Source organism: Gigantopelta aegis, chromosome 10, assembly GCF_016097555.1.
Source record: "Gigantopelta aegis isolate Gae_Host chromosome 10, Gae_host_genome, whole genome shotgun sequence".
NCBI lineage: Eukaryota > Metazoa > Mollusca > Gastropoda > Neomphalida > Peltospiridae > Gigantopelta > Gigantopelta aegis.
In genome coordinates, this window is record NC_054708.1 from 7,844,323 (window position 1) to 7,870,365 (window position 26,043).

A 26,043-nucleotide genomic window follows, 5' to 3' on the forward strand; every position below is an offset into this window, starting at 1 on the left:
CCATTAGAGCATATTAATTGATTAATCATCAGCCATATTGGATGCCAAACATTTGGTAACTCAGACATAAAATCTTAGAGAGAAAACCTGCTACATTTTTCCATTACAGGCCTGTAGCCAATGGGGGGTGACTTTTTTCAATATTCGTCAATGCTTCGTGCCCTTGTGTGAGGCACTTTGTGCCTCACCATAGCCTACCCCCCACCCCCCAAATCCTGGCTATGGGCCTGCATTAGCAGCAAGAGCTCAATTAGGATTAGGATTAGGAAACTTTATTAATGTGCCTATATCCCAGAAAGGTTCAGGCACTAAGTATTTACTTTCTCACAGACAGAAAAGCACATACCACAACCTTTGACCAGTTGTGGTGCATTTAATTGGAACAAGTAAAAATCGAATCAGTTGAATGGATCCACCGAGGTGGTTCTATCCTGTGATGCAAGCACCTAAGACGAGCACTCAACCGACTGAGCTAAATCCTGCCCCTTGTAGGCTACTACCAGGTATATCACTAAATACACTAATATTACAGTAGTTTTAAGAGTCATAGAAAGAAAGGAAGATTTTTTAAAGAACACCTCAACAGCTCTACTACAGTCTACTTGAGTTCCAACATATGCTTATTGCATCACTTAGTAGATAATAATAACAGAGAAGGTCAGGTCAGGTCATAGGGTTTAATGTCCACTCATTCAGAATAAGCTGTTGTAGTGCATGCCTGTCATGGGCACAGGTGTCGGCTTGGGCCGGCTGCTCCATCCAGGACAGGAAAAAGGTTGGGGTGAGTAGGAAGAAGGGACCACCTGTGCTGACAAGTGCAAGATAACACCAGCAGCCCAACCAGGGTTGGTAGCGGGTGGGGGCATTTTTGGTGCTATTGAATTTTGAATATACCGTAGGATTAAGTCAAAAGGCTAACATTATGTGCAAATTTTGAATATACCGTAGGATTAAGTCAAAAGGCTAACATTATGTGCAAATTTTGAATATACCGTAGGATTAAGTCAAAAGGCTAACATTATGTGCAAATTTCTTGAAGTAATTTTGGCGCATTTTGGAACGGTTTATGGAAAGAGAAAGGTGAGCTATTGGTTAATTCTGAATTAAATTGGCAAAAGGTAGCTTTATGATAGAGAAACCTGGTGCCCTTTCTTATTCTCTTTCTAAAATATTTCTTGGATCCATGTCTCAGACCTGGCCGCTTAAGGTGAGCTATCACTCCCGCTTTCCATCACTCGTCCAAGTCTAGTTTAAGAAGAGTAACTTTTAGCTCCTCTAAACATGTGAATTTATATGGTATCAATATGGTAATATCTTAAATGTCTCCCAGTAATCATTTTCATGCTTATATCCAATTAAGATTCAAGCACGCTGTCCTGGGTACACACCTCAGCTATCTGTGCTGTCTACCCAGAACAGTGGGTTAGTTGTTAGTGGTTACTGAGAGAAGAAAGGATGTGGTAAACTTTGTACTTTTAAATAATAGTAATAATTTGTCATCATTGTCACACATGTATTATAACCAAATTGTATAAATGTTCTCATATTTTAGTCATTGAATGCCAACTGACATTCTAAGGGAAATAAACATTTTATCTTTCAATACATGTATGTTTATCTCCCTTATTTATATATTAGGAAAATAGTTTCTTTTCACATGTCACGGGTGAGCTATATGTCACTTTTTAATGATAAAATCAAAGAAAAATATTTGTCCTTTTTTAAAATTGGTAATAATGCTTTAGAATCAGCCATTTTGGTACCTTGATGACTTGATACATATTTTATTAACATTTTTAGAAGAGAGAGAAGAAAAAAATTAATGCACTAATTGTGTATTTTCTGCTAACTTCAAACTATCTCTTCCTCTTCTGCCCTGGAGTCAGTCACTGGCGGTACTAGAGGCTGTGCCCAGGGTGCATGTGCCTAAACCTTTATTGGTATGTAAATAAAGTTACTCAGACCCGGCTCTCAAGTCAAGTGTAAAAATAAAACTGGTGAACATTGTTTTCAATAATATAACTGTTGTGCAATTCGCTATCTGCAATTTACCAATATCAAAATATATTCACTGTGCATAAATTGGTTTTAACCCCAGAAACCACCACCCCACCCCCCCCCCCCCCCCCCCACCAACATACACACTTGCACCAGCCAAGGAATTCAGCTACCTATGGGAGGAGGACCTCTGTTCTTCACTATCACTTTCTCTCTCTCTCTCTCTCTCTCTCTCTCTCTCTCTCTCTCTCTCTCTCTCTCTCTCTGTCTCAATAGATAGATGGGTCGGTATCCTCACTTCTGTTGGAAGACTGCCACTTCTCAGGACGATAGATGTGTCGGTATCCTCACTTCTGTAGGAAGACTGCCACTTCCCAGTATGATAGATGTATCAGTATCTTCACTTCTGTGGGAGGACTGCCACTTCCTAAGACTGGTTAGACAAACCTAAACCTGACAGAGCTCACTGGAAATTAAACTGTTGTGTCAATAAAGTTAAAAGTTAAAGTTTGTTTTGTTTAATGTCACCACTAGAGCACATTGATTTATTAATTGCCGCCTTTTGGATGACAAACATTTGATAACTAACATATTCTCTTTGAGGAAACTTGCTACATTTTTTCATTAGCAGCAAGGGATCTTTGATATTCACCATCTCAGACAGGATGGTACATACCACCACCTTTGATATACCAGTCATGGGGCCAGTTAAGTTAATATGCAATAATGAGATTGGCTTATTATTATTATGCTAAAAAGAATAAGTTTTTTGTCTGATGCTCAAAGCCTGATACTTTTAAGAAAATGTGCTTTTAACCCAAACAGTGAGTGGGATGTAGCTTAAGCCTCGATGTCCAGTCAGTCTAGTAGTGTTGTTAGACAAAACTAATTTTTGTTTTAACCCAAACACAACTTATTAAATTGAAGTGTAGTATACTACTACAAACTAAACATTTTGTAATGATTGTAATTAATATGTTTATTTAATGACTGGCTTGGGGTATTTGGTCATTATTGCTAAATATTAATTATTACTACAATTATCCCTGACATTTCCCATTAATAAAACATTGTTTGCCGTTTAGAGATTGATTGAGGATTGTTGATAGAAATGATGCAATTAAAATAGGTGCAACAGCTGTGGCTATAATTTTTCTGTAAACAGGCCAGACATTTTTTGTATGTTTGGGTAATTAAGGCATTTAGACTGACAGCAAGAACACTATTCATTTCTTAGAGTTTTGTGTGACAGAAGCACATGGTTTATTCAGACTGAGTGGCTGTTGGTTGTACATGTCAAGACATCACTGGTCAAGCCAAGCACTGTTATATAATATACCGGTACTAGAAGAATAACTTTTGTTATTGGATGGATGGATTGGTGGGTGGATGAATGAATGAATGAATGAATGATTTGATGGTTGGATGGATAGTCAGATGGATTGGTAGGTGGATGAATGGATGGATGTTCAGATGAATTGGTAGGTGGATGAATGGATGGATGGATGGATTGGTAGGTGGATGGATGGATACATGCATGGATGATTGGATGGATAGATGGATAGGATAGATGGATGATGGATAATTGGATGGATGGATGGATAATTGGATGGATGGATGGATAGATGAATCAATCCACCCATTTATTCACTAAAACTTGATTCATCCAAGCATCCACATAATATTCATCTATTCAGAGTGGATTTAGGATAGAGGAATGCACCTCATGTATTTAACAGGAACATTATTGAAAAGGGTTGCTGTCAGATTTCTTCCTGTAGTGTATGTAATAGTGGTTAAAATTTGAAATATTTGTTATCGGCAAACTCGAAAATTATCAATGTAAAGATAATTAGCATTAAACATAGGATTTTGGTTGTATAAGAGCAGGAATCTTTGCCTACCATTTTGGTAAGCAGCCATTCCGTGTTTTCGCTGTACGGTTATCTCTGGCAGCAGAGAGTGATCACAACCATCCAAATGTCCGTGTAGCTCTCGAACAGCAGGGTATTTAGGCTAGTAGGCTACATGAATGGCTAGAGGGATGAATGTTCAAGTGGATGCAGGTGAATCTATATGGTACATTAATGATTAGCTGGGTAGAATAGAATGGACAACTATGTTTAGCTGTGAAGACTCTATCTCTCTCTCTCTCTCTCTCTCTCTCCTCTCTCTCTCTCTCTCTCTCTCTCTCTCTCTCTCTCTCTCCAAGTGTTTGCTCAAAGTGATAGAGATAAATTACTTTAAAGACTGAGTCTCAGTCAATAGGTAAAAACACGTTGACAAAGATTAAAAAAGCAAACATACTAAACTAAGAGTTAGTTTTTAAATTATAAAATACACATTAAAAATGATTCATCGTTATATGGTGATATCATTTAAAGTAATAAAATATATTCGACCACATATAAAAGTCGATTTCGGAATATTGTGACAAATGGAAAATAACTTTACCCACAAAAGTTAAACTGTTTAAAATGGAAATGTCGCCAGTTTCATTAAATTTGGTTTGTATGGAATACTTTATACAATAAATACTTTAAATTGTTTGAACATGGATTTATTATTTTAATAACACGCTTCAAGATTGTTGCTATGTATAAAAATGGGCGGATCCACAAATGAATGAATGAAACGGGACAGGCACTGTGCGAGGTCAAATGTTACGCATGCGTACTTTTAAATTGATTTGACTCCCTACGCTACAAAATACGTGGTAATAATCATTTTCCTTTACAACGTTCATTAATGTTTGCATAGACAAATAAGACACTTTTAACGGAATAATATATGATATAAATATTCAAACATTAATTACAAAACATTCGTTTCCAGTCGGGTTTCCCGTCCTTCACCTTGGTTCTCAATTTCAATAGTTTGTGACGTCACTCCATAATGTGTTACCTTCCGTGCTTGTCAGGATAGGAGGGAGCGATTTTGTTCATGTGAGTCAACGATCATCAGTCGTGTTATTTTGTAACAGTACGACATGGTGAGCTGCTCGCGTAACGTTTATTTATGACAGGGTTAGTGGAAATGGCATCTGTGCCACATATGAGGACATCAAACGTGTTGGGAAATCGGCCGGATAGGATTTCGTCTGACACTTTAGGATATTCCGGTTCATCATGGAGACGGGATTCGGGTGAGAGGAGCAAGACAAACACGGACCATGTTGTCTTGAATGGTTTGCGTGTTGACTGTGATCTGTCGTCAAATATACAGGATTACAATTCTAACAAATCTCCAGAGACAATGGGCGAGGTAGATGGAACGTGCACTGTTGTGGATTCAGAAAATATTGTGTCCGTACAGAACAACCCCTTTTTCAAGTCTTTTGGCATCAAAACTTCTCATAGAGATTCTAAAGTAGAAGAAGGGTCGAAAATAGCAGAAGTCGGTGGTTCTGTGAGGGAAAGTGATTCTGTTTTTGATGATGCAGAGGAAGAGCAGGTGTACCATCCTGGTTCAGGGTTTGTACACAAACTGTTGGACAAGTTTTCTTCTCTTAGTGCCAGGGAAGAGAGGATTTTTCACCCCAAACGCACAGCAAGTTTAGAGAATTTAATTGCTGATCCCACAGTTAAACATTTAGGATTACATAAGTCAACAAAAGATGATATTGTTACAAAGCCCAATCTATATGTTCATATGTCAACTGGAAGTTTAAGTGCAGAAAGTCAAGTAAATCATCGAATTAGACCACAAAAACCTCTACGTGTACCAGTGGCTCCTTTCAAGCAGAGTGTGTATGATTCTGATCAGGAAAAGAAAAGAATTAGATCTCCGAGAGATAGCTTTGAGCCTGCAGATGTAAAGTTAGGTAGACAGGATATAGTGATTATCGAAAGTACACCAGTTTCTCCACGTATTGACAACAATGCACCAATGTCGCCAACACCAGATCAGTCGGGTAAAGTGGTTGACGTTAATAACTTTAAGGAGGAAAAATTGAACCAAGATGAGCTTCCGAAACCGAACACTGTTATCAATTTTCGAAGCTTTTTTGAGTCGAAAAAGTCCAAGAAAGCCCCTCTTCCTCCATCTCCAGTTCCGGTGAGCACGGTTTCTTTTGTTCATCCTTTGTCCCCGACTGTGGTGGAGCCACCACCTCCTGTGAAGAAACCTCTGATTCCAGCTCGCCCAGTTCTGCCCGTACCAAAAGATCCCATAAAGCCAGCGCCTTCTTTAAAATTATCCGAGACCATGAAATTGGTTTCTCCAAGGCAAACTGAGGCAAATTATTCATCAATTACATCAAATTCACCAAGATACAATGCAAAAACAGTTGCCTCCGTTGCCCCGTATCGGGATGAAACAGAGGATAACGGTTCGACTAGTGGCTTGTTAATATTCACATCAAAGCCATCGGTTAAACCAAAGAATATTCCATCTTGTAAAACCGAATTCATAAACAAATCTGAGGACAGCACACGTACTTCAGATGTGCATGAAAATAAGAGTGATGTGTTTCACAAAAGTGACTCTTCTGTCTATTCCAAGACTGTAACAACAGAAGAATCCCAAGAATCTGCCTTGGTGGACACAAAGGTTCATGAACAAGATGACAGTATATGTAAAAATGATACACATGAGTCAGAAGAGAGTAGTTCTAATGAACCAATTCGAGGTGTTCCAACATTCATTGCCAACAGGCGGAAGAAGGAAGCAGAATTAAGACTAGGGCATCAGCAAGAATCTGTAGTCAGTAGCAGTAGTAGGTCTAGTCCTGAGATCGTGCGGAATATTGACTCTTTGAAATCTTATTCAGACAGCTCTGGCGTGGATTTTCCAGTACTAAACAAATACACTCCATCACCCTCTACTTCAGACACCACCAATTCAATATCGAATGGCACCAGCGAACTGGATGCAGCTCGTAAAAATATTGAAAATGCTCGCTCAAAGACTCAATCTCAGGGAGTGTCGATGGTGTTTGACAGCAGTCAGCTGACGGTGAAGAAGCGTCCACAGTACGCTAGTTCTAATAATGTTCCGCGACTCGACCTCACCAGTATTACTAATGATGTCATGCAAAATGGACATTACCAAGAAGGATACAAGCCCACTGAAATTAAACCGTGCCGAATTGAGTTTATTGGTGCCATGGTGAAGTTGGAACGATCGCTGCTAGAGAAAAATAATGTCAAAAAGGTAAGGGTTATGAATTTTGACAAACATTTACCCAGATGTACTAGTAGATCAGTGATGGAGATGTCCAAGGGGTTTTTTGGGAGGGGGGGGGGAGGGGGTTTCAAGATGTGGGACCGATTTCCAGTCATTATGGTATGACCAAAATTATTATTGAACTGTTTTTGCCAATCCTTGTTCAAAAAAGAAAGAAATGTTTTATTTAACGACGCACTCAATGCATTTTATTTACGGTTATATGGCGTCAGACATATGGTTAAGGACCACACAGACTTTGAGAGGAAATCCGCTGTCGCCACTACATGTGCTACTCTTTACTATATAAATACAGTACTGAATACAAAAATGAAATACACTTTTCCGTATTCAACTCAACTGCTGGAACTATGCCGTATTCAACGCTACTATTTATAGCACATGGTTACTGGGAATGCCCTTAGCAATATGTAAACAAAGTTGGTGCTTGGTTTGAATTGCCTATTAAAGCAGTTAACTGTTATGCATGTTCAAAATGCTATTTTATGAAACATTTGAAATGAAAACAGACAAAAACGGTGACGAATATTTACAATTTCATGAGCGCGATACCAAAATTAGAGATGGGAACACTACTCACCAACAAGCTTTTAATGCACGATTAAGGTCGACGACAGTCACTTTTTGGACCCTTGTTTTGGCTTCGTAAACAAAAAATAAAACACATCCAACGGTAATTTTGTGATATAATATATTTGACAAAAGGTACTTTTTATTTATTTCATCTTTTAAAACTTAAAATTAATATTTTGTCCAGAATTATGAAAAAAACCCACCCAAAAAAGAAATACCGACCAGCAAACAGCGTTGTCTGCTTGTAACCGAAATTTGACAGGGGTCAAGGTTAGTAGACTAGTTTTTATTTTAATGTGGCGAGGCATTGTAATAATATAGCTAATTTTGAATTTAAATGACGTCAGTATTCCAATGACGTCACTTTGCATCTCCTTACAATAACCATAAACTGAGTACATGACGTTTCCTTTTTAAGAATATTGGAAAAATTCCAATGCAAAATCGCTATTGAATTTTTTTAACATTACTAATGCACCTGAATGTGTTTGAACAAAATCTTGTGATTAAAAAATTGTACCTTTTACGAAATATGGATTTCAAGTGAAATTACAATAAGATATACTACATTTATTGTGTATGAAGCCAAAACAAGGGTGCTAAAAGTGACTGTCGTCGACTTTAGCAAAAATGACTTCGCATGCGCCGTCTCCTCACGTAGAAAACTTGGGACGAACTGATGATTTATGGAGGCACATTTAATATAAACTTCAACTTTTCAGCAACGAGTAATTCCATGAACATCAATAAAAGAAAACACAACGATGACAACACAGCCATTACAATTCTTGACATTTTTCTTCGTTGATTAATATGGCGTGCTGAAGGTTTTGTAACGTATTATGAGCAAATTAAATATTGCATTGTTCGTGAATTTTAGCTATTACATTATCTTTAAAGGCATTTCAAACAATATCATTAATATTTATAAGTAACCCTTCACTCATTCTTTCTTATTTCTATTTATTATTTAAATAGAACTATATTGCTATGTGTAATAATTAGTGGTTCATCGGTCCGCGTAGTAACACAGCTGACCTAGTTGTGTAAATTGAGAAATCCCCGTCATTAGCTAGCAGTGTTACAATTTTTAAACTATTATTTAGAAACAAAATTCCATATTTAGGGTATGTAATAAATACAAAACTACATATATGTGGTTTTCTGATTTCTGTATTCCATGAGTGTATTTCCTGCCGGAAACCCCTCTGCCTGCGGCATCGGGGTTTCCTGCAGGAAATACACTCGTGGAATACAGAAATCAGAAAACCACATATATGTAGTTTTGTCTATATATATATATATATATAGATATATATATATATATATATATGCAGAATGGTTTACAACTGTTGTCGAGTAAAATGTTAGTTCAAGGACAGCATTAAATACTAATGGTTTATAGTCAACACTTTTCAACAGTCCATGAGGTTATTTTATTATTACTCATCACTGTCACTCGGTGAAAAATCTTTGTATTTTATATATTTAATGAGTTTTTTGTTTTTCCGTAACTGTTAAATGCCGTCAGGGATTTATCAAGGTTTTTTACCTGGGTCCCATGTCTGATAGAATTGGGAAAATTAGCTCCAGTAAATCATACTTAGGATATATTTTTTCAGTCTACAAAATAATGCAGTACACCACTGTTATATTAATTTATTGCAACAGACCTAAGCTATGCATACAGTGCATTCCTGTCTATTGAAAGTTGTTATAATGGCGCATGATTTACTCACAATACATGTACGTGATAAAAAGAGCTTTAAATAAGTTCTTATTTATAATGACAATAAAAGAATGAAAAAGGGTTGTGCCTGTTTCGTGCACATAGGACAAAGTACAGTTGCTACGCGTGGCTGAATTTAACCCCAAGGCAGTGCATGACTCAATCAGTAACGTGATTAACACAAAGACTGGTTAGGTAAGAAGAAGGATGTTAAGTGTTCTGTAGGTGAAATCTAATCAGTAAAACAGTCATAGTTGTGATTGTTGTGTATTTCCATCAAACACCAACAAAATACTAAACAGGATAGTAACAAGGTTCTATTTCATAGCATGTTTATTTGTCAATGAAAATTATAAAATTTCACCATGGATATAAACATGATACAAAATGGTATGGGTAATAAAAATACTTGTTTAGGACTTCATGTTGCTTGTACATACATATGTGTATTTGCTGAAAATGTAAAGTGAAAAAAAGAAAAACTATCATAAACAGAAATTAAACTACAGTACACAACATCATACAACACCATAGCACACAACACCACAACTTACACGACAATGCAATACACCACACCTCACCAAACCATACAACACTACACCACACCACAATGTACACTACAAGCCACTACACTACACCATACCCCGGGCTTCTAGATTATGGTAGCCCCACTCCCACGGCTAGTGATATTCAATGTTCGGCTAGTAAATAACTACTATTGCCATGCCCGATGGCTAGTGAAAAAAGAAATGTTGCAGTTTAGTCTATTTTGTAAATATGAATATCCTGACCCCACCCCAACCCACAGTGTTAGTGTTTTTAACCTCTATCTCCCTCTTTAGGTGACATATATGATTATTACTATTATTGAGTAAAATTGTATTAACTTAAAATAAAGTAGGGCTAGTGAATTTTTAATCGTGGCTAGTCAATTTTTAAAATCACTGATCCCATGGCTAGTTGATTTTAAAAAAATTCTAGAAGCCATACCATTCAACACTACGATTTGCACTACCATACACTACCCCATGTCAGCATGACAACACAATTTACACTGCCATACACTATACACTACACTACACCACACCACACCACACCACACCACACCACACCACACCACACCACACCACACCACAACAAAGCACACTAACAATTTAAAATATACTACACTACAATTTAAAATACAATACAGTATACATGTACTACACTATACCACACTACAATTTATACATGTACTACACCATACCAACACAATTTTCACTATAATTTATACATGTATTACACCATACCACACCACAATTTATACTACAATTTATACATGTACAACACTATACCACACCATAATTTACACTACAATACAGACCACACCACATCAAATGTCCATACCATACCATACCATACCATACCATACCATACCATACCATATACCATCACATCATACCACACCATATACCATCACATCATACCACACCAGACCATAATATACCACACCATAGTAGTTAACCTTGTATGCTCAAAATAATCAAGCCCAAATTAAGTACAAACATGCTACCTCAAAATATTTCACCTCAAAACCACTAATATGTCCAGTTTAATTAGATTAAAATAACTTGAAATGCATTTCTGAATACTGACAACTCAACTATCAGCTGTTAATGACTACTGAACTAGAACACCATTCCTGTGCTCACAAAAGACAAAAGTCCACGTAGTGCCCATATTAATGAGATCTGAAGCCCCACAGGTTTATATATACATACATGTACTAACACTTTTAATAAAACAAATTCTCTAAAACTAAGTATACATTCAGTAGATTCTTGTGGATTGTGTTCAGTAGAGTCCACGTGGATCAGTCGTGGTGAAAATAGCCAGAGTTTTATAGCTGTGAAAGATGGAGATATGTCGTGTGCTGATCTGTCCTGTCACTTGTAATGGATATCGGTTCATGGTGTAATCAGTGACACACGATTACACACACTTGAAGAATATTACATGGCCCAGGTCTTGCAATAAGATGGGATTATCTGGATCACAGTTTAAATTGGCCGTTATTAACGGGGTGTTTTAGTCAAAAGCCTGTTTTAATTAAAAATGAAAGATGAGAACTGGTATAATTGTATGTCTTTTGGGAAAGCTGTTTTAAAGAAGATGTTTACTTATTTTTAGTAATTATTATGTATTTTATACTTGCATATAATTTTGTGAAAAACAATCATATTGCGTATTATCATAGATCACTTTGTCACCATATATCAAGATGTTAGAATAAACAAAATTGAAGTTTTTATGTCAAACACATTTTTAACTTGATATCTTCTAAACGTGAATTTGATCAAGTGACTGATACACAAGATATATATGTACCAAATGATCGCGATTCGTGGAGCATGTTTTATACTAGCAGTGCTTTAGATTGTATCAAAGTTGAAAGGATAAACGTTGTGCCCAGAATACATATACCACAAATAACCATGCCCAAATTAAGTGTAAACATGTTGACCTCAAAATATTTCACCTCAAAACTACTGAAATGTTAGTTTAATTAGATTAAAGTAACTCATTGCATTTCTGAATATAGACAACTCTACAGCAGCTGTTAATGACAGTACCAAAGTAAAACAACCTTCCTGCATTGAGAAGACAAAAGTCCTCGTGTCCAAATTAGTGAGATCTAATGCCCTGACTGGGTCCCTGTATCACTATGTTATATTTTGTATGCTTGCCACAGTAATACTAACTACTAGTAGTACTAACAGAATTTATCTGTCTGTTTCTCATTAATATAGCAGTTTTGAAATGGTTATTATACATGGAAACATTTAATTCATATTGACATGATTTACACCTTTATAGTTAGATTACATCAATTACATTATAGTCAAACTACACTATTGTCTTGCACACTAAACATTATAGTCAAACTATACCAATCTTATTAGTCAAACTATAAACATTATAGTCAAACTATACCAATCTTATTAGTCAAACTATAAACATTTACGTCAGACTATACTGTTTACACTGTAATTAGTTTATACTGTAATCAGACTGGTTGCACAGTGTTCGAAATAAGCACTTGTCCGTTTGTCCTGACACGTGAAAATCTGCTCAGACAAGCAAAATGCACCTCAGTGGTTATCCAATGGACAAGTACAAATGTTCAGTGCAGTTTCATTTTGAGCAGTCAAAAATACGGTCCTTGTACTTGAATAAAACAAAACATTTATTTGGACAAGTGAAAATATTAGTGGACAAGTAGATTTCTTGATGTACTTGTCCGGTGGACTAGTGAAAATATTAGTGGACAAATAGATTTCTAGATGTACTTGTCCGGTGGACTAGTGAAAAATTCTGCTTATTTCTATCACTGTTGCATGATTACATTATGGTCACACTGGGATTTATCGAGGATATTTTGTCACGGTCTTATAGATGACTGTTGTCATGTGATTGGGAAAATTGTTGCAATGTAACCATAATTGGGATTTTTTAAAAAGCCACTGAATGATGTAGTGCACCATTATTAAATGTATTTATCAGAACAGACATAATTAAATAATTATTTACACATTAAACTGGGAGTCTCCATTGCCACCTGCACTTGGGAATGGGTCTATGTTCCATATTGCAGAATGCCTGGATTAATGTCTGCAAACTACATGTATATAATTTACCCCAAAGAAATGAAACAATAAAACAATTTGTTTGATTTTTCAGCAGGCTCTATGTTAAAACTTGTTCACTTGCCTTGCATTTTAAATATTGTTTGTCTCTTTTGTTTGAAATTGTGAAAAGTAAAACTAAAGATGAGTTTGTCCTACAGGATGACCTAGTGGATGTTGACAGGTACTGTAGAGTCATGTGCAAGGAATAGTTTGTTTTCAAAATCTTAATTAGCAATATTTCTTGTCAGTTAGAAAACTGATTAGCAACTACTGTTTAATTTTCTAAAATTGTGTAGCGATCTTTGAAACTTGCATAGTTAAATGTTTGAAAATTGATTGAATTTTTTTTATTACATAAACAGCAGATGGATTGGGCACAAGTTTGCCAACTTATATACAATATAATGGTGACAATGACTTAATTATAATTAGTAGTTAATAGCGATGCTATACTGAACAAAATGTTCCCTGCTATGTTATTTTGGTGCTTTCATCCTAATAATAATCAGGTCTAGCTCTGGCACTCGCCAAATTCACCATTTGTGATTTTTGAAAGCAATTGGCAAATTTTATTTTAATTTGGCGAAATAATTTTATGTAATACCTGATATTTTTTAGAAAATAACTGTTGATTTCTGCAGTTTTTGAAGTTTAATAAACAATTTGACAAATTGTTTTGTGCACCCAGAGTTAGCCTGATAATATACATGCAGGTACCATGTTGTATGTACTCTGTACCGTTATCACAGTAGAACTGGGCTTGGCTATCACACAGACGTCTTGATCAACATGGAATGCTCTTTTGAACTAATGTTTAGACTATCAGTTTGGTTTTCTGCCCGTAAACTCTGTATTGTTATTGCTTCTAAAAACAGTTGGTATAGATATAGATAACACTTGCATGTTTTTAAAATTGCTGTTGCAATACTTTGGAAAGATTTACTTAGTTTGTTCCTGGTTCAAAGTTTGAGGGCTGACTGAAATATGGGCTTTTTTAAAAACCTAAATGCCAACTGGTGCAGACATATCAGACAATATCATTTACTCTTCCTCTTTTTTTCCACATTTATTGCCCTTGAGTAAATCGGCATTGTCAGGGATTCATTTACTCCACTTCGATTCTGCATTTTAAAAATGTTTTTGCTCAATGTTTGCTTTTAAAATCTTATTATTGTGGAAGAAGAAATAAGGTCTACTAATAATAGAAAGTTCTACTAAGTTAAAATGTTTTCGAAAGATTCAGTGTATAGTTTTTATTTTGCAGTCCTGATGAGTAATCAGCTCCATCTGTCATACCCAGACTGTACTTCCTAGTAACCCAATATGTCAAATTACAGCATACCTTGTTTTTTGTAGGTGTTATCAGTTACAGGAAGTACATATAAATCATAGCGATTTGGTGGGGAGAATTTTTATTACATTAACTACGTGTAATGATGTATATATAAAATATTATTCTAAACGGTTTTAAAACTAAACGTGATAAGTTTTGACCATCTTTGAAGTACATGGGGAAGGATTTAGCTCAGTCAGTTGAGCGCTCACTTGAGGTGCATGCATCGCAGGATCGAACCACCTTGGTGGATTAATTTAACTGGGTTTTTTTTTTGTTCCAATTAGTGCATCACAACTGGTCAAAAGCTGTGGTATGTGCTTTCCTAGCTGTGCTCTAGTGGTGTTGTTAAACAAAACAAACTCATTGAAATATTAATCATAAAACTGCTTCACACTATTCAGGGCTTTAGATTGCACCAAAGTCATGGCAATAAACAGTGTGCCCAAAATTCATATTCCCAAAATAATTATGCACATTGAAATAAATACAAATAGGCTGATCTGAACATTTCACCTCAAAACCACTGAGATAATGAGCTTTAATTGGATTAAAATAACTTGAAATGCATTTCTAAACATCCGCAACTCTTCAGCAGCTAATAACATCACTGTATTAAAAAGACTTTGCTGTGCTCGGGAGAGACAAAAAACACATTAGTGCGATCTAAACTAAAGGCCTGGGTCCCGTTCCATGAAGCAATCTTAGCCCTAAGATCAACTTAAGTGCATAGGGTAGCTATGCGCTTAAGGTAATCTTAGGGCTAAGATCGCTTCGCAAAAAATTTGTAAGTTTACGTCTGCGACTAGCAGTTACACCGGGCATACATATACACATGTTTGGCATCTATTTCACACAGAAAATTACATCTTTACAGAAGATGGAGCATTTTAAGGACAAAAGAAAATTAAATATGTACTTTTAACTGTATTTGTTGTACTTTAATAGTTATAAAAATTGTGGTTTAGTTGTAGATTTACGTTTACATACAAAACTAGGCTTCCGGTGTTCATAAAATTGGGTCCTGCTGTTTGAATGATGTAGAGCATTAGCATGAAGCCATTCATACTAATTTTTCTAATTTACCAAACTTGTATAAGACTATTTTATCAATATAAAATACTATAAAAGAACAATCTTTGATACAAATTAAATGTAAACAATATCAGCAGTTGTTAGCTTAACCATTACTGATTCACCATTAACAAATAACATTTATAAAAGTTATTTTATTAATTTGAAATAAACAAAAAAGCTAAAAACAAATTTTCTTTTCTTCTAAGCATTGCCGGAAATAGTGTAAAATTGGAGTTACATGTATGAACATTTTTGTTTTTAAATCACATGATATCATTTGGACCAATCTGAACATTTATAACAGAGTATTTACAGATTGGAATTATTTGTCAATGAAGTAATTTGATTTTACTTTGTTCATGCATATAACAAATCTTTTTTTAAACTATTTCACTGGATCACTATTAAGCTATTGTGTCTTTCAGTCTGGATAGTTCTTGTTTGATAATAGTTTTAATCAGCATAAATATGAAGTTGTTGTGTTATTTCGGTCATAACGTCATTGAGGATGTCCCAGCCCAACATTCCCCGAGCATTATAACAGAATCTCTGTTTCAGCGTTGTGCATTGTAGAATATTTAATGGTGATTCATCACTCCCACATGACTTAGGTTTTCGTTTGATATATATTATACATATATATGACTGTAAACGGCTTTATCCAGGCATTCTGTGATGCCTGTGTTTGGTACAACAGAATGTCCCTTCTTTAAAGCAAGTGGCATGGAAAATTCCCAATTTGATGTTTAAATATTTGTGTGATTGTATCTTCTCTAATACATTAATTTAACAATGGTACGTTGCATCATTTAGTAGGCTTAAAAAGAATCCCAATTGTAATTAAATCACGAATGCTACGTTTGTCAATCCCCAAATTGTGGCTAAATCCCAGCTGTACATTGTTCAGTATTAAAGTGAAGTTTTGACTTTGTGTTTAATTTAGAGCAATTGTAAAATATGTGTGCAGTTAGTTGTCCCTGTCTGTACATGTATTCATCTGATGGTCGTTTATCACACATCCTGGGCTGGCTGCTGCTATTGTGTGTGGGTCATGGTGTTCTGTTCTTGTCTGCACTGGGTTCTAGTTGATTCGTCACACTCCAATATGTACAATGCAATTGGTCCACACTCTAAAACAAGTGTTCATTTGGGTCAGTAGTTGGAAATAGTTCAGCAACACATCAATTGACACATTGTTATAATCAGTGGATTCTGTGTGTCTGCAGCACACTGGTAATTAAAAGATTTCGGTTAGAAAATGACAGATTTAAGAAATCTTAGACTGCCATTTATTGATTAGTAGCAATTAGCATGCAGGCCCATAAGAATTGGGAAGGGGTGGCCCAGGCCCCTATACTTAGTACGAAAATATACTGTTTTTGTTCTGTTAGAACTACATCAAAATTAAAATCTGACTTGTGTCCCCACCCCACCCACCCCAAAACAAAAAAAACAAACAAAAAAAACATTTGTGCCTCACCACTTCAGATATCATTTCTACAGGCTTGATTAGTATTTTGTGTGCACTGTCATACAGACAGCACATACCAAGGCTTCAGTATACAAGAGCACAGGTTGGAACAGGAAACATGTGACATGTCTTTCAGTGAGGAAGATTGACCCTACGTCTGGCCCCACATCAAGCGAGTGTTCTGCTACTGAGCTATATATACTGAACAACAAAAGAAATGAAAAAAAATTGGGCCTTACATTTCACTAGACATTTTAATAGACTTAAAAACTAAAGGGATTCAAGCTAATTAATTTTCTAAATGAATGAAAATTAAATTAAATTAATTTGTTGTTCCGTATATTTACAGTATAAACAGTATTAGTTGGGTTGAGAGTGGGGTGTGTGTGTGTGTGTGTGTGTGTGTGTGTAAATACAGGAACACTGCAGCATTTTATACATAGTTAACTTGTTGTTTTTGTGACTCAAGCAAAGGATGGATTGGTGGGTGGGTGAAATGGTAACTGGTAACAACACTGGATACAGATGTCATGTACAATGACCCTTCTGTGTTTTACAACTTGCTGTACATATATCTGTGGGTTTACTGTTGAAATTTAGTATTAATTAAAGGCACCGTTTTGAGTTTGCTTCCATTGTAAGAGGTTTCCAACTACCAGTGATAGGCCCTTTTAACAGGGCTTCTAGATTATGGTAGCCCCACTCCCATGGTTAGTGATATTCAGTGTTGGGCTAGTAAATAACTACAGTTGCCATGCCCGATGGCTAGTGAAAACAAAAATTGTGAAATGTTGTAGTTAAGTCTGTTTTGTAATTACGAATATCCTGCCCCTACCCCAACCCCTAAATGTTAGTGTTTTTAAACTTTATCTCCATCTTTAGGTGATATATTGGATTATTACTATTATTTAGTAAAGTAGGGCTAATGGATTTTTAATCATGGCTAGTAAATTTTTTAAATCAATGATTCCATGGCTAGTGGATTTTATAAAAATTCTATAAGTCCTGCTTTTAAGGACTAAAATTACACTTTAAAGGGACTGTCCTGAGTTTGCAGCCATTGTAAGATGTTTGTGATAACAGAACCTTGTTGGCAACTACTATTTCATACCAAATAAATTTTCTTGTTTAGAATACCAGAGTCTGTATATCGAATGTGTTTGTGGTTGTATACTAATGTTTGTAGCACTCAGTTTTTACTTTAATTTGTGATATATATTTCGTACATACAGAATTACTGGAAAGTAAAATCAGGTTTGGGCTACTACAAGCATTAGGACAACAACAAACACCTTGTAAATATAGACACTGATATTCTAAATAAGAAGAAAATTTGTATGTTGCATCATCGAAAAGGCTCTATTGATCGGAAACATTTTACAGTAGTTGTAAACTCAGGACTGTCCCTTTAAATAAATGTTCTTGTGTAGAACATCAGTGTCTCTATATCCAGCGTTTTTGATCATCCTAGTGTTTTGTAGTAGATTAAACTTCCTTTTTATTATCTAATATATATTTTAACAAACATAGAAAATTATTGGTAGATAAAATCTAATTAGGATTACTACAAACATTAGAACTGTTGGAAACACATTGAATATACAACCACTGATATTCTAAAGAGGAAAATACATTGCATGTTTCGTGTCACAGCAGTGAACACTTAAAACAAACATTAGAACTGTCCGAAACACGTTGAATATACAACCACTGATATTCTAAAGAGGAAAATACATTGCATGTTTCGTGTCACAGCAGTGAACACTTAAAAAAAACATTAGAACTGTCGGAAACACGTTGAATATACAACCACTGATATTCTAAAGAGGAAAATACATTGCATGTTTCGTGTCACAGCAGTGAACACTTAAAACAAACATTAGAACTGTCCGAAACACGTTGAATATACAACCACTGATATTCTAAAGAGGAAAATACATTGCATGTTTCGTGTCACAGCAGTGAACACTTAAAACAAACATTAGAACTGTCGGAAACACGTTGAATATACAACCACTGATATTCTAAAGAGGAAAATACATTGCATGTTTCGTGTCACAGCAGTGAACACTTAAAACAAACATTAGAACTGTCGGAAACACGTTGAATATACAACCACTGATATTCTAAAGAGGAAAATACATTGCATGTTTCGTGTCACAGCAGTGAACACTTAAAACAAACATTAGAACTGTCCGAAACACGTTGAATATACAACCACTGATATTCTAAAGAGGAAAATACATTGCATGTTTCGTGTCACAGCAGTGAACACTTAAAACAAACATTAGAACTGTCGGAAACACGTTGAATATACAACCACTGATATTCTAAAGAGGAAAATACATTGCATGTTTCGTGTCACAGCAGTGAACACTTAAAACAAACATTAGAACTGTCGGAAACACGTTGAATATACAACCACTGATATTCTAAAGAGGAAAATACATTGCATGTTTCGTGTCACAGCAGTGAACACTTAAAACAAACATTTCACTTCACTATATTACAGGGGTGGGATCTAGCTCAGTCGGTAGAGCGCTTGTCTGAAATGCTAGTATCGTACCGCGACTGGTGGTAGTGGTATGTGCTATCCTGTCTGGGATGGTGCATATAAAAGATCACTTGCTAGTAATGGAAAAATATTGTGGGTTGCCTCTATATAAGACTGACTATATGTCAGAGTTATCAAATGTTTCACATCCATCAGCCGATGATTAGTAAATCAATGTGCTCTAGTGGTGTTGTTAAACAAAACAAACTTTTAACTTTTTTCACTATATTTTACATGTAGTTTATTAGGTTCCAAACAATGAATTAGAAAACCAGTTTTGTTAAAAAATAACAAACTCTACTATCTTTGGAACTCAGAAGGCTTTTATCACACTCATAACTGAAATAATCACATTTCCTGCTAAAAATTACAATATGAAGTTTGTTTTTGTCTCTAAAACTAAAAGTGCTGTGACACAAAATGTTTGATTTGGTCTTTTGGAACCAGTTTCTAACTGTCTAAGATATAAAAAAAAAAAAAAAAAAAAATAGTTTCCCGTCCTTTTGTCTTCATAATCCATAAGTAATTGTGTCTTCATAATCAATGATGTTTAGTCGAAGTTGTTTATAGCAACAATTAAAACAGAATCATTTATATTTGATAGTACGTAAAGGAATCGTTAATAAATATCTTCTTTCTCTTGTGTCAGCCGTTATATAGGTTACTTACCAGGAAGTGTAAAGCAATATAAAAAGGGTGTGTGGTTGTGGTGTGTGGTTTTTATTTGCCTTGGTACATGTAGTTATCGATTTGGTTCAGATTGACAGTTATATTTTTTATGTTTATGATGTTATGAATAGAAATTAGCAAATACAAATAGGTGTTATTGTGTTTGAAAGTCATCCATTAAAATAATGAATCTGATACTCTTTTAACTCCAAAGAGGGTCTCTGTGATGTTTGAATTTGAAATACATATTTCATCACAGGCAGGGTTTTTGCCAGAAGGTGCTGAGGGTAAAATTGTGTACCCTAAATCTTGGCAAATAATGGATATATAGCCTGCATGATATGGTAAATTTTGTATTAGATTATAGTAGGTCGAGGGGGTGGGGGGGGGGGGGGGGGGGGGGGGGGGGGCATATATATACGTAGCCCAGTGGTAAAGCATTTGCTTGACACAATATCAGTGTAGTTTCAATACCTGTCTGTGTGTTCATTGGGCTATTTCTGGTTCCAGTCAGTGCTCCACAATTGATGTAATAACGGCTGTGGTATGTACTGTTTGTGGGATACTGCATATAAAAGATCCCTTGCAATTAGCTAACAAATTCAAAATATGGGTAGTTGAAAACATTCCTTTCCAAAAATCATATGTGGAACAGACCTATAAATATGGCATTTCTAAACATCTTAAATTGGCGGCCATTTTGAATGTAAAATTTAGCACGTGCCAGTAGTAACAGTTTGTTTTGAAACATCAGCAAACTTTCTAGTTACGTATTTTGACCTTCACACTTGAATATATATGTGACGGAAATAATTTAAAAAATCAGAATGTCAATATAATTGGAAATGTTCTGCTGGTTCTGCCAGCACTTTGATAAGACATACGAAATGCTTGAGGATTTGAATGTTTGTTGTTTAAACATGGCTGTTTGTCTGATGCGGGAGACTTGTTGTTTCTTTGTACAAACACGGATTAGCATACACTGGCACTTTCAGCTCTAAACTTTGGCTTCATTTTAAGTTGGGTTCCAGTCTAGAGGTGTGTACGATATGACAACTTATAGCACTGTTTAACACTCCTATCGAACATTGCATGGCATCATGTTTGTTGTATAAAATTAACAGTATCCAATGAAACCCCTCTAAACCGGACACGCTTGGGGCCAAGACGAATGTCTGGTTTTAAGAGGGATCTGGTTTAGAGAGGTTAAGTTCTGTCCTGCTTTTTAGAACGAGACTGTAGGACGTCCGGTTTTGAGGCAATTCCGGTTTACAAAGGATCTGGTCGTGAGAGGTTTCACTGTAGTTGCTATTGTGATCTGTGTTTTGAAAAACATGATTTTTGATGACTTGGTTCCTAGTTACAATGCTCAGAATTGAAAGGCGGCAGTAAAAAAGGTGTGCTGCTCAAAATACACAAATTGCTTTCTTGTAATCAGTTTCACAAGTAGCTTTTGTTTTTCTACCTGTTTTTAACAGTATTCCTGAAATATCCTGAATACCTAATTTTCAGGAGTGATAATGTAAATCATAGTCTTTTATGCCTGTCTAAAGTTTTCCACAGTGCTGTTGAAAAAAATTCATACTATAAGTTTCATACATTTGCCTCATTTCCAGACTATCGTGACCATAATTTGACACCCAGTAGCCAATGTATTTTTCGTGCTGGGGTGTCATTAAACATTCATTTATTCATTCATTCATTCATTCATTTCCAGACTAATTTTTAGAACTGCTCAGTTTCTAACATTTGCTTCCAAAATAAAATATGAGAAGCAAAGATTTCATCACTCTTCCCAAATGAATTTTGAGGCTTTAGTTAATTTATTCAATAATTTGAATATTATATTTTAAGAACTACATTAGTAACTCTGCTTATTACAGTCCTTATGATGATTTGATGTGTTCATTGCTCCAACTCAAATGCCTTTGTTCTAAATGATTTTCAGTTTTGTGAACAACTGCTCACATCATCATATGCTGATATTACTCATTTATTTTACTCCGAATTACTGTGAATTTGACACTGAAAGCAATTGCACTCCTACATAATTTCAGGAAAGGATTTTATTGCTAACCATTGATTTCCAAACCATTAACACTGTTATTAATTGTTTTTATGTACATTGTTTTTATTGGTCTGTTTCAGAATAATTCACGATTTGCTACACAAGTTTCAGAGATCGCTACACAATTTTAAAACATTAAACAGTAGTTGTTAATCAAATTTCAGTTGACTGGAAATATCGCTAATCAAGATTTTAACAACAAAATGTTTCTGTAGTTATCGTACCAAAAAGCATGTCGATACATCCTACATAAATGTACGTATATTGTGATATACAATATCATATGCTCATATACAATATATGCTCATATACAATATGCTCCATGTAATACACACTAGTAAGTATGAGGTAGAGTGTTCGTAAACTGCACACATGCATGCTCGTATTTTGCTAGTGTTATAGGCCTAGTATTTAATAAACAAAAAATACTTTAAATATATCTATGAAACAGGCTTAATATTTCTTTGTAATTTCTTTTGTTCATTTTATAAAAGAATGAATAGAAATTCTCTGAATATTTATTGTAAATCTAGTTTGTACATGTGACATTATATGTTAGGAGCTATAGGTATCATGTAATACTGTAACGTTACACTACTTCTTGCTGATACTCAATATGAAAAGGTAGTTACTATTATCAGGGTACATCACGTGTAAGTAGGTCAGTATGTTATTAAGATACGCGGCATACTTGGAGAACAATTGATGTGTATGTTCGTGGTCTCACCACACACATATTTGAGCTTCTTTAAACACGGCTGTGTTAGGTTTGCTGATAATCGGTACAGATATAGATAACTCGATCTCAACTTGACCACTCCTGCTTTTTCTTGGAAAGTCTTGATAGTTCAAAGTCAGCAAACTGTCTTTATTTACTTTACACTTATGATTTGAGGACAGCCAAAAATATCTGGAATATAAGTTTGTTAAATTTGTTCTTACAACACACACACTATATACATATATATAGATAGACAGATCAAGGAGATTATACCTGTACTGTACTGTACTGTACTGTACTGTACTGTACTGTACTGTACTGTACTGTACTGTACTGTACTGTACTGTACTGTACTGTACTGTACTACATAACAGAAGGTGGGGTTTTTTTTACAACACCACTAGAGCACATTTATTTATTTATAATCGGCTATTGGATGTCATACATTTGGTAATTTTGACATATATTTCTAGAGAGAAAACCTACATTTTTCTATTAGTAGTATCATCTGTTTTGTAACCCCTTTGAAACTTGGACATTTCAAGCTCTCGATCTCCACCTGCCAGTCTAGACCCACCCACCACTTATAAAATGTCTTGCAAATGCACCTGATTCCATCTGCATCATGTTTGTAAGTCTCAAAGTGTATGTTAATTTGATGATGCAGATGTGCGGTCTCGTGGGTCTATAAAGTGCTGTACCGGTACTTGTTTACAATGCTGTACGAGTTCTGAGAGTTGCAAGTTCAAATCTCTAACATGAACGCACAAATTGTTTCACAGCTGTAGATCCTAAAAACATAATCTACAGCTAGGATAATAATGTGATGTCACAGGTATGGATTAAAGTTTGTAATTCTGACACGTAGTTATCAGAAGAAACCCACTACATTTTTTTCATTAGTAGCAAGGGATCTTTCATTTGCACTTTCCCACAAATAGAAAGCACATACCATGACCTTTGACCAGTTGTGGTCACTGGTTGGAATGAGAAAAAGCAGGTATAGATTAAGTCAGCTTAATAAAGTCGTGGATTTTGCACTGTTGCCATACCAACGATTTATCCATACTATTTTTCTTGCAACTTATTTTAAAATGTATATGTTTTAAAACTTGTAAAATAAATGGTATTTAACAGCTACTCATGCAGTATGCTTGTTGTAATAACTAGAAATAAAGCAAGGCCATTTTGTTTAATATTTTTCTGTCCCACCTTCCCTATCGTGAACTCAGCCAGTAATTGAATAAATTGAAATGCAATAAGAAGCAGTTTTATTGTACCCATGTTCTAGTGTACAGTAATGGTCATGTTGGTTGTTAGGTGAGTATTAATTTGAGTTGACCACCGACAGACAAAAATGTCTCATCTGTCCATCTGAAACCTTAAACTCGAATAAGATTTTGACATAAAGTTTTAAAACTAGCCTCGCCTGTTAGACTTTAGACCCTCCATTACTGTATCTCACCTATCAGTTTGTCTTTGATCCGTGGTGTCACATTCCATTCCCAATATTTGATGGCAAATAAATCTTATATTGCATATGTAGCTTGATGCTGATGTAATGTTATATTGAAGCACACACACACACACTGTACAGTGGGCAATAGAGGCTTCAAGTACACGCATACTGATGAAAATTGTTTTACTAAATTAAACATTAAAATCTTAAATCAACAACTTTTTACATCATTTGTTTACCAGTTTAATAAGGAGAGAAGGAAGACAGTTTTATTTAATGACAGTCTCAACACATTGTATCTTATATGGCATCGAACATTTGGTTAAGGACCACACAAATAATGAGAGAGGAAACCTGCTGCCACCACTGGGCTGCTTATATCGATTAGCAGGAAGGGATCTTTTATATGCACCATCCCACAAACAGGATAGTACGTACCACAGCCTTTGTTACTCTAGATATGGAACACTGGCTGGAATGAGAAAAAGCCCAATGGGCCCACCAACTGAAATTTATCCTAGATCAGTTATGTATATTAAGTGAAATTTTAAAAATAAAATTTGAAGTTTAAATAAAGAATGATTGTTGATATTATTTTTAAATAAACATAAATGAAGAAAGTGGTGTAAATTTCACATCAGTGTCAACCCAATTTTTTTCCTTTCTTTTATATACATTTATATATATAAAAAAATTCTCGGGTATTGTATTTTACCTCCAGCAGAAAGCCTATAGATAAAAAAAATCCTCAAAACCAATATTTGCATACAATACCAGCAAACCATGTATGCAATGAAAAAGCCACTGGGCATATATTATAGTGGTGCACTATTACCTATCTAGGTTAAACTTTGTTTACCCATGCAGGGGTTGTGTAAAGACTCGACTTTTCATTACATTCAATACATATAATAGAACCGGGATTTACATTTTACCAAAACATTTCTCGGCTAACTTGATCAATAGTCGTTATCAAAGGCTGACTGGTAAAACTGAATACATTGCATAGACCTGCCACACGATAAAGTCATTGTTTAGTCTTTTACAAATCAACATCTGCTTCACACATCACCAGTATTTATTGAACAATACATAAATATGGTGATGTGGTTTAATATATTTGAAATTTTTTTTAGAAAAAATTAGTTTTCTCTCTTTATTTAATTTGGAGGTTCAGGTCAGATTCCTTCAAAACTTGATACATTTAAATAACTACATAAAAAAAAAAAAAGCATTATCATTAGAAGTGGGATGAAGTTTGAGTTATTATTGGGGAGGTAAGTATATGAGCTATCGTTTGTGGTGGGATGTTGTGAGGTCATCTTCAAGGATAGGACGTAGTTCATTTATCATTAGGGGTTGGACGTGCAGGATAGTTGAGTTCCCGTTGGAGTGGGATGTACTTACATTAGAGATATCCATATGGTTGACACATAATAGCCACTGACTGCTGTAAGTTTGATGTCCATCCCAATATGATTCACAGCTGGTATTGAACCTAAGAACAATTTACTACTGTAATCATGGAAGCTCCAA

At 35.3% G+C, this 26,043-nt stretch overlaps 1 protein-coding gene across 2 annotated transcripts in view; it reads left to right on the top strand.

The window, feature by feature from the left end:
* Nucleotides 1–4,845: 4,845 nt before the first annotated feature.
* Nucleotides 4,846–26,043, top strand: part of LOC121383445 — a 49,282-nt gene continuing 28,084 nt past the window's right edge. The window contains exons 1-2 of one of the 2 annotated variants that reach the window (XM_041513487.1): nucleotides 4,846–7,152; nucleotides 22,408–22,746. In XM_041513487.1, the coding sequence (XP_041369421.1) occupies nucleotides 5,017–7,152; nucleotides 22,408–22,458 (2,187 nt within the window). In that variant the 5' untranslated portion in view covers nucleotides 4,846–5,016 and the 3' untranslated portion in view covers nucleotides 22,459–22,746. Of the gene's footprint in view, nucleotides 7,153–22,407; nucleotides 22,747–26,043 lie in introns of those variants that run through there. The other variant, XM_041513486.1, reaches the window with a different exon arrangement.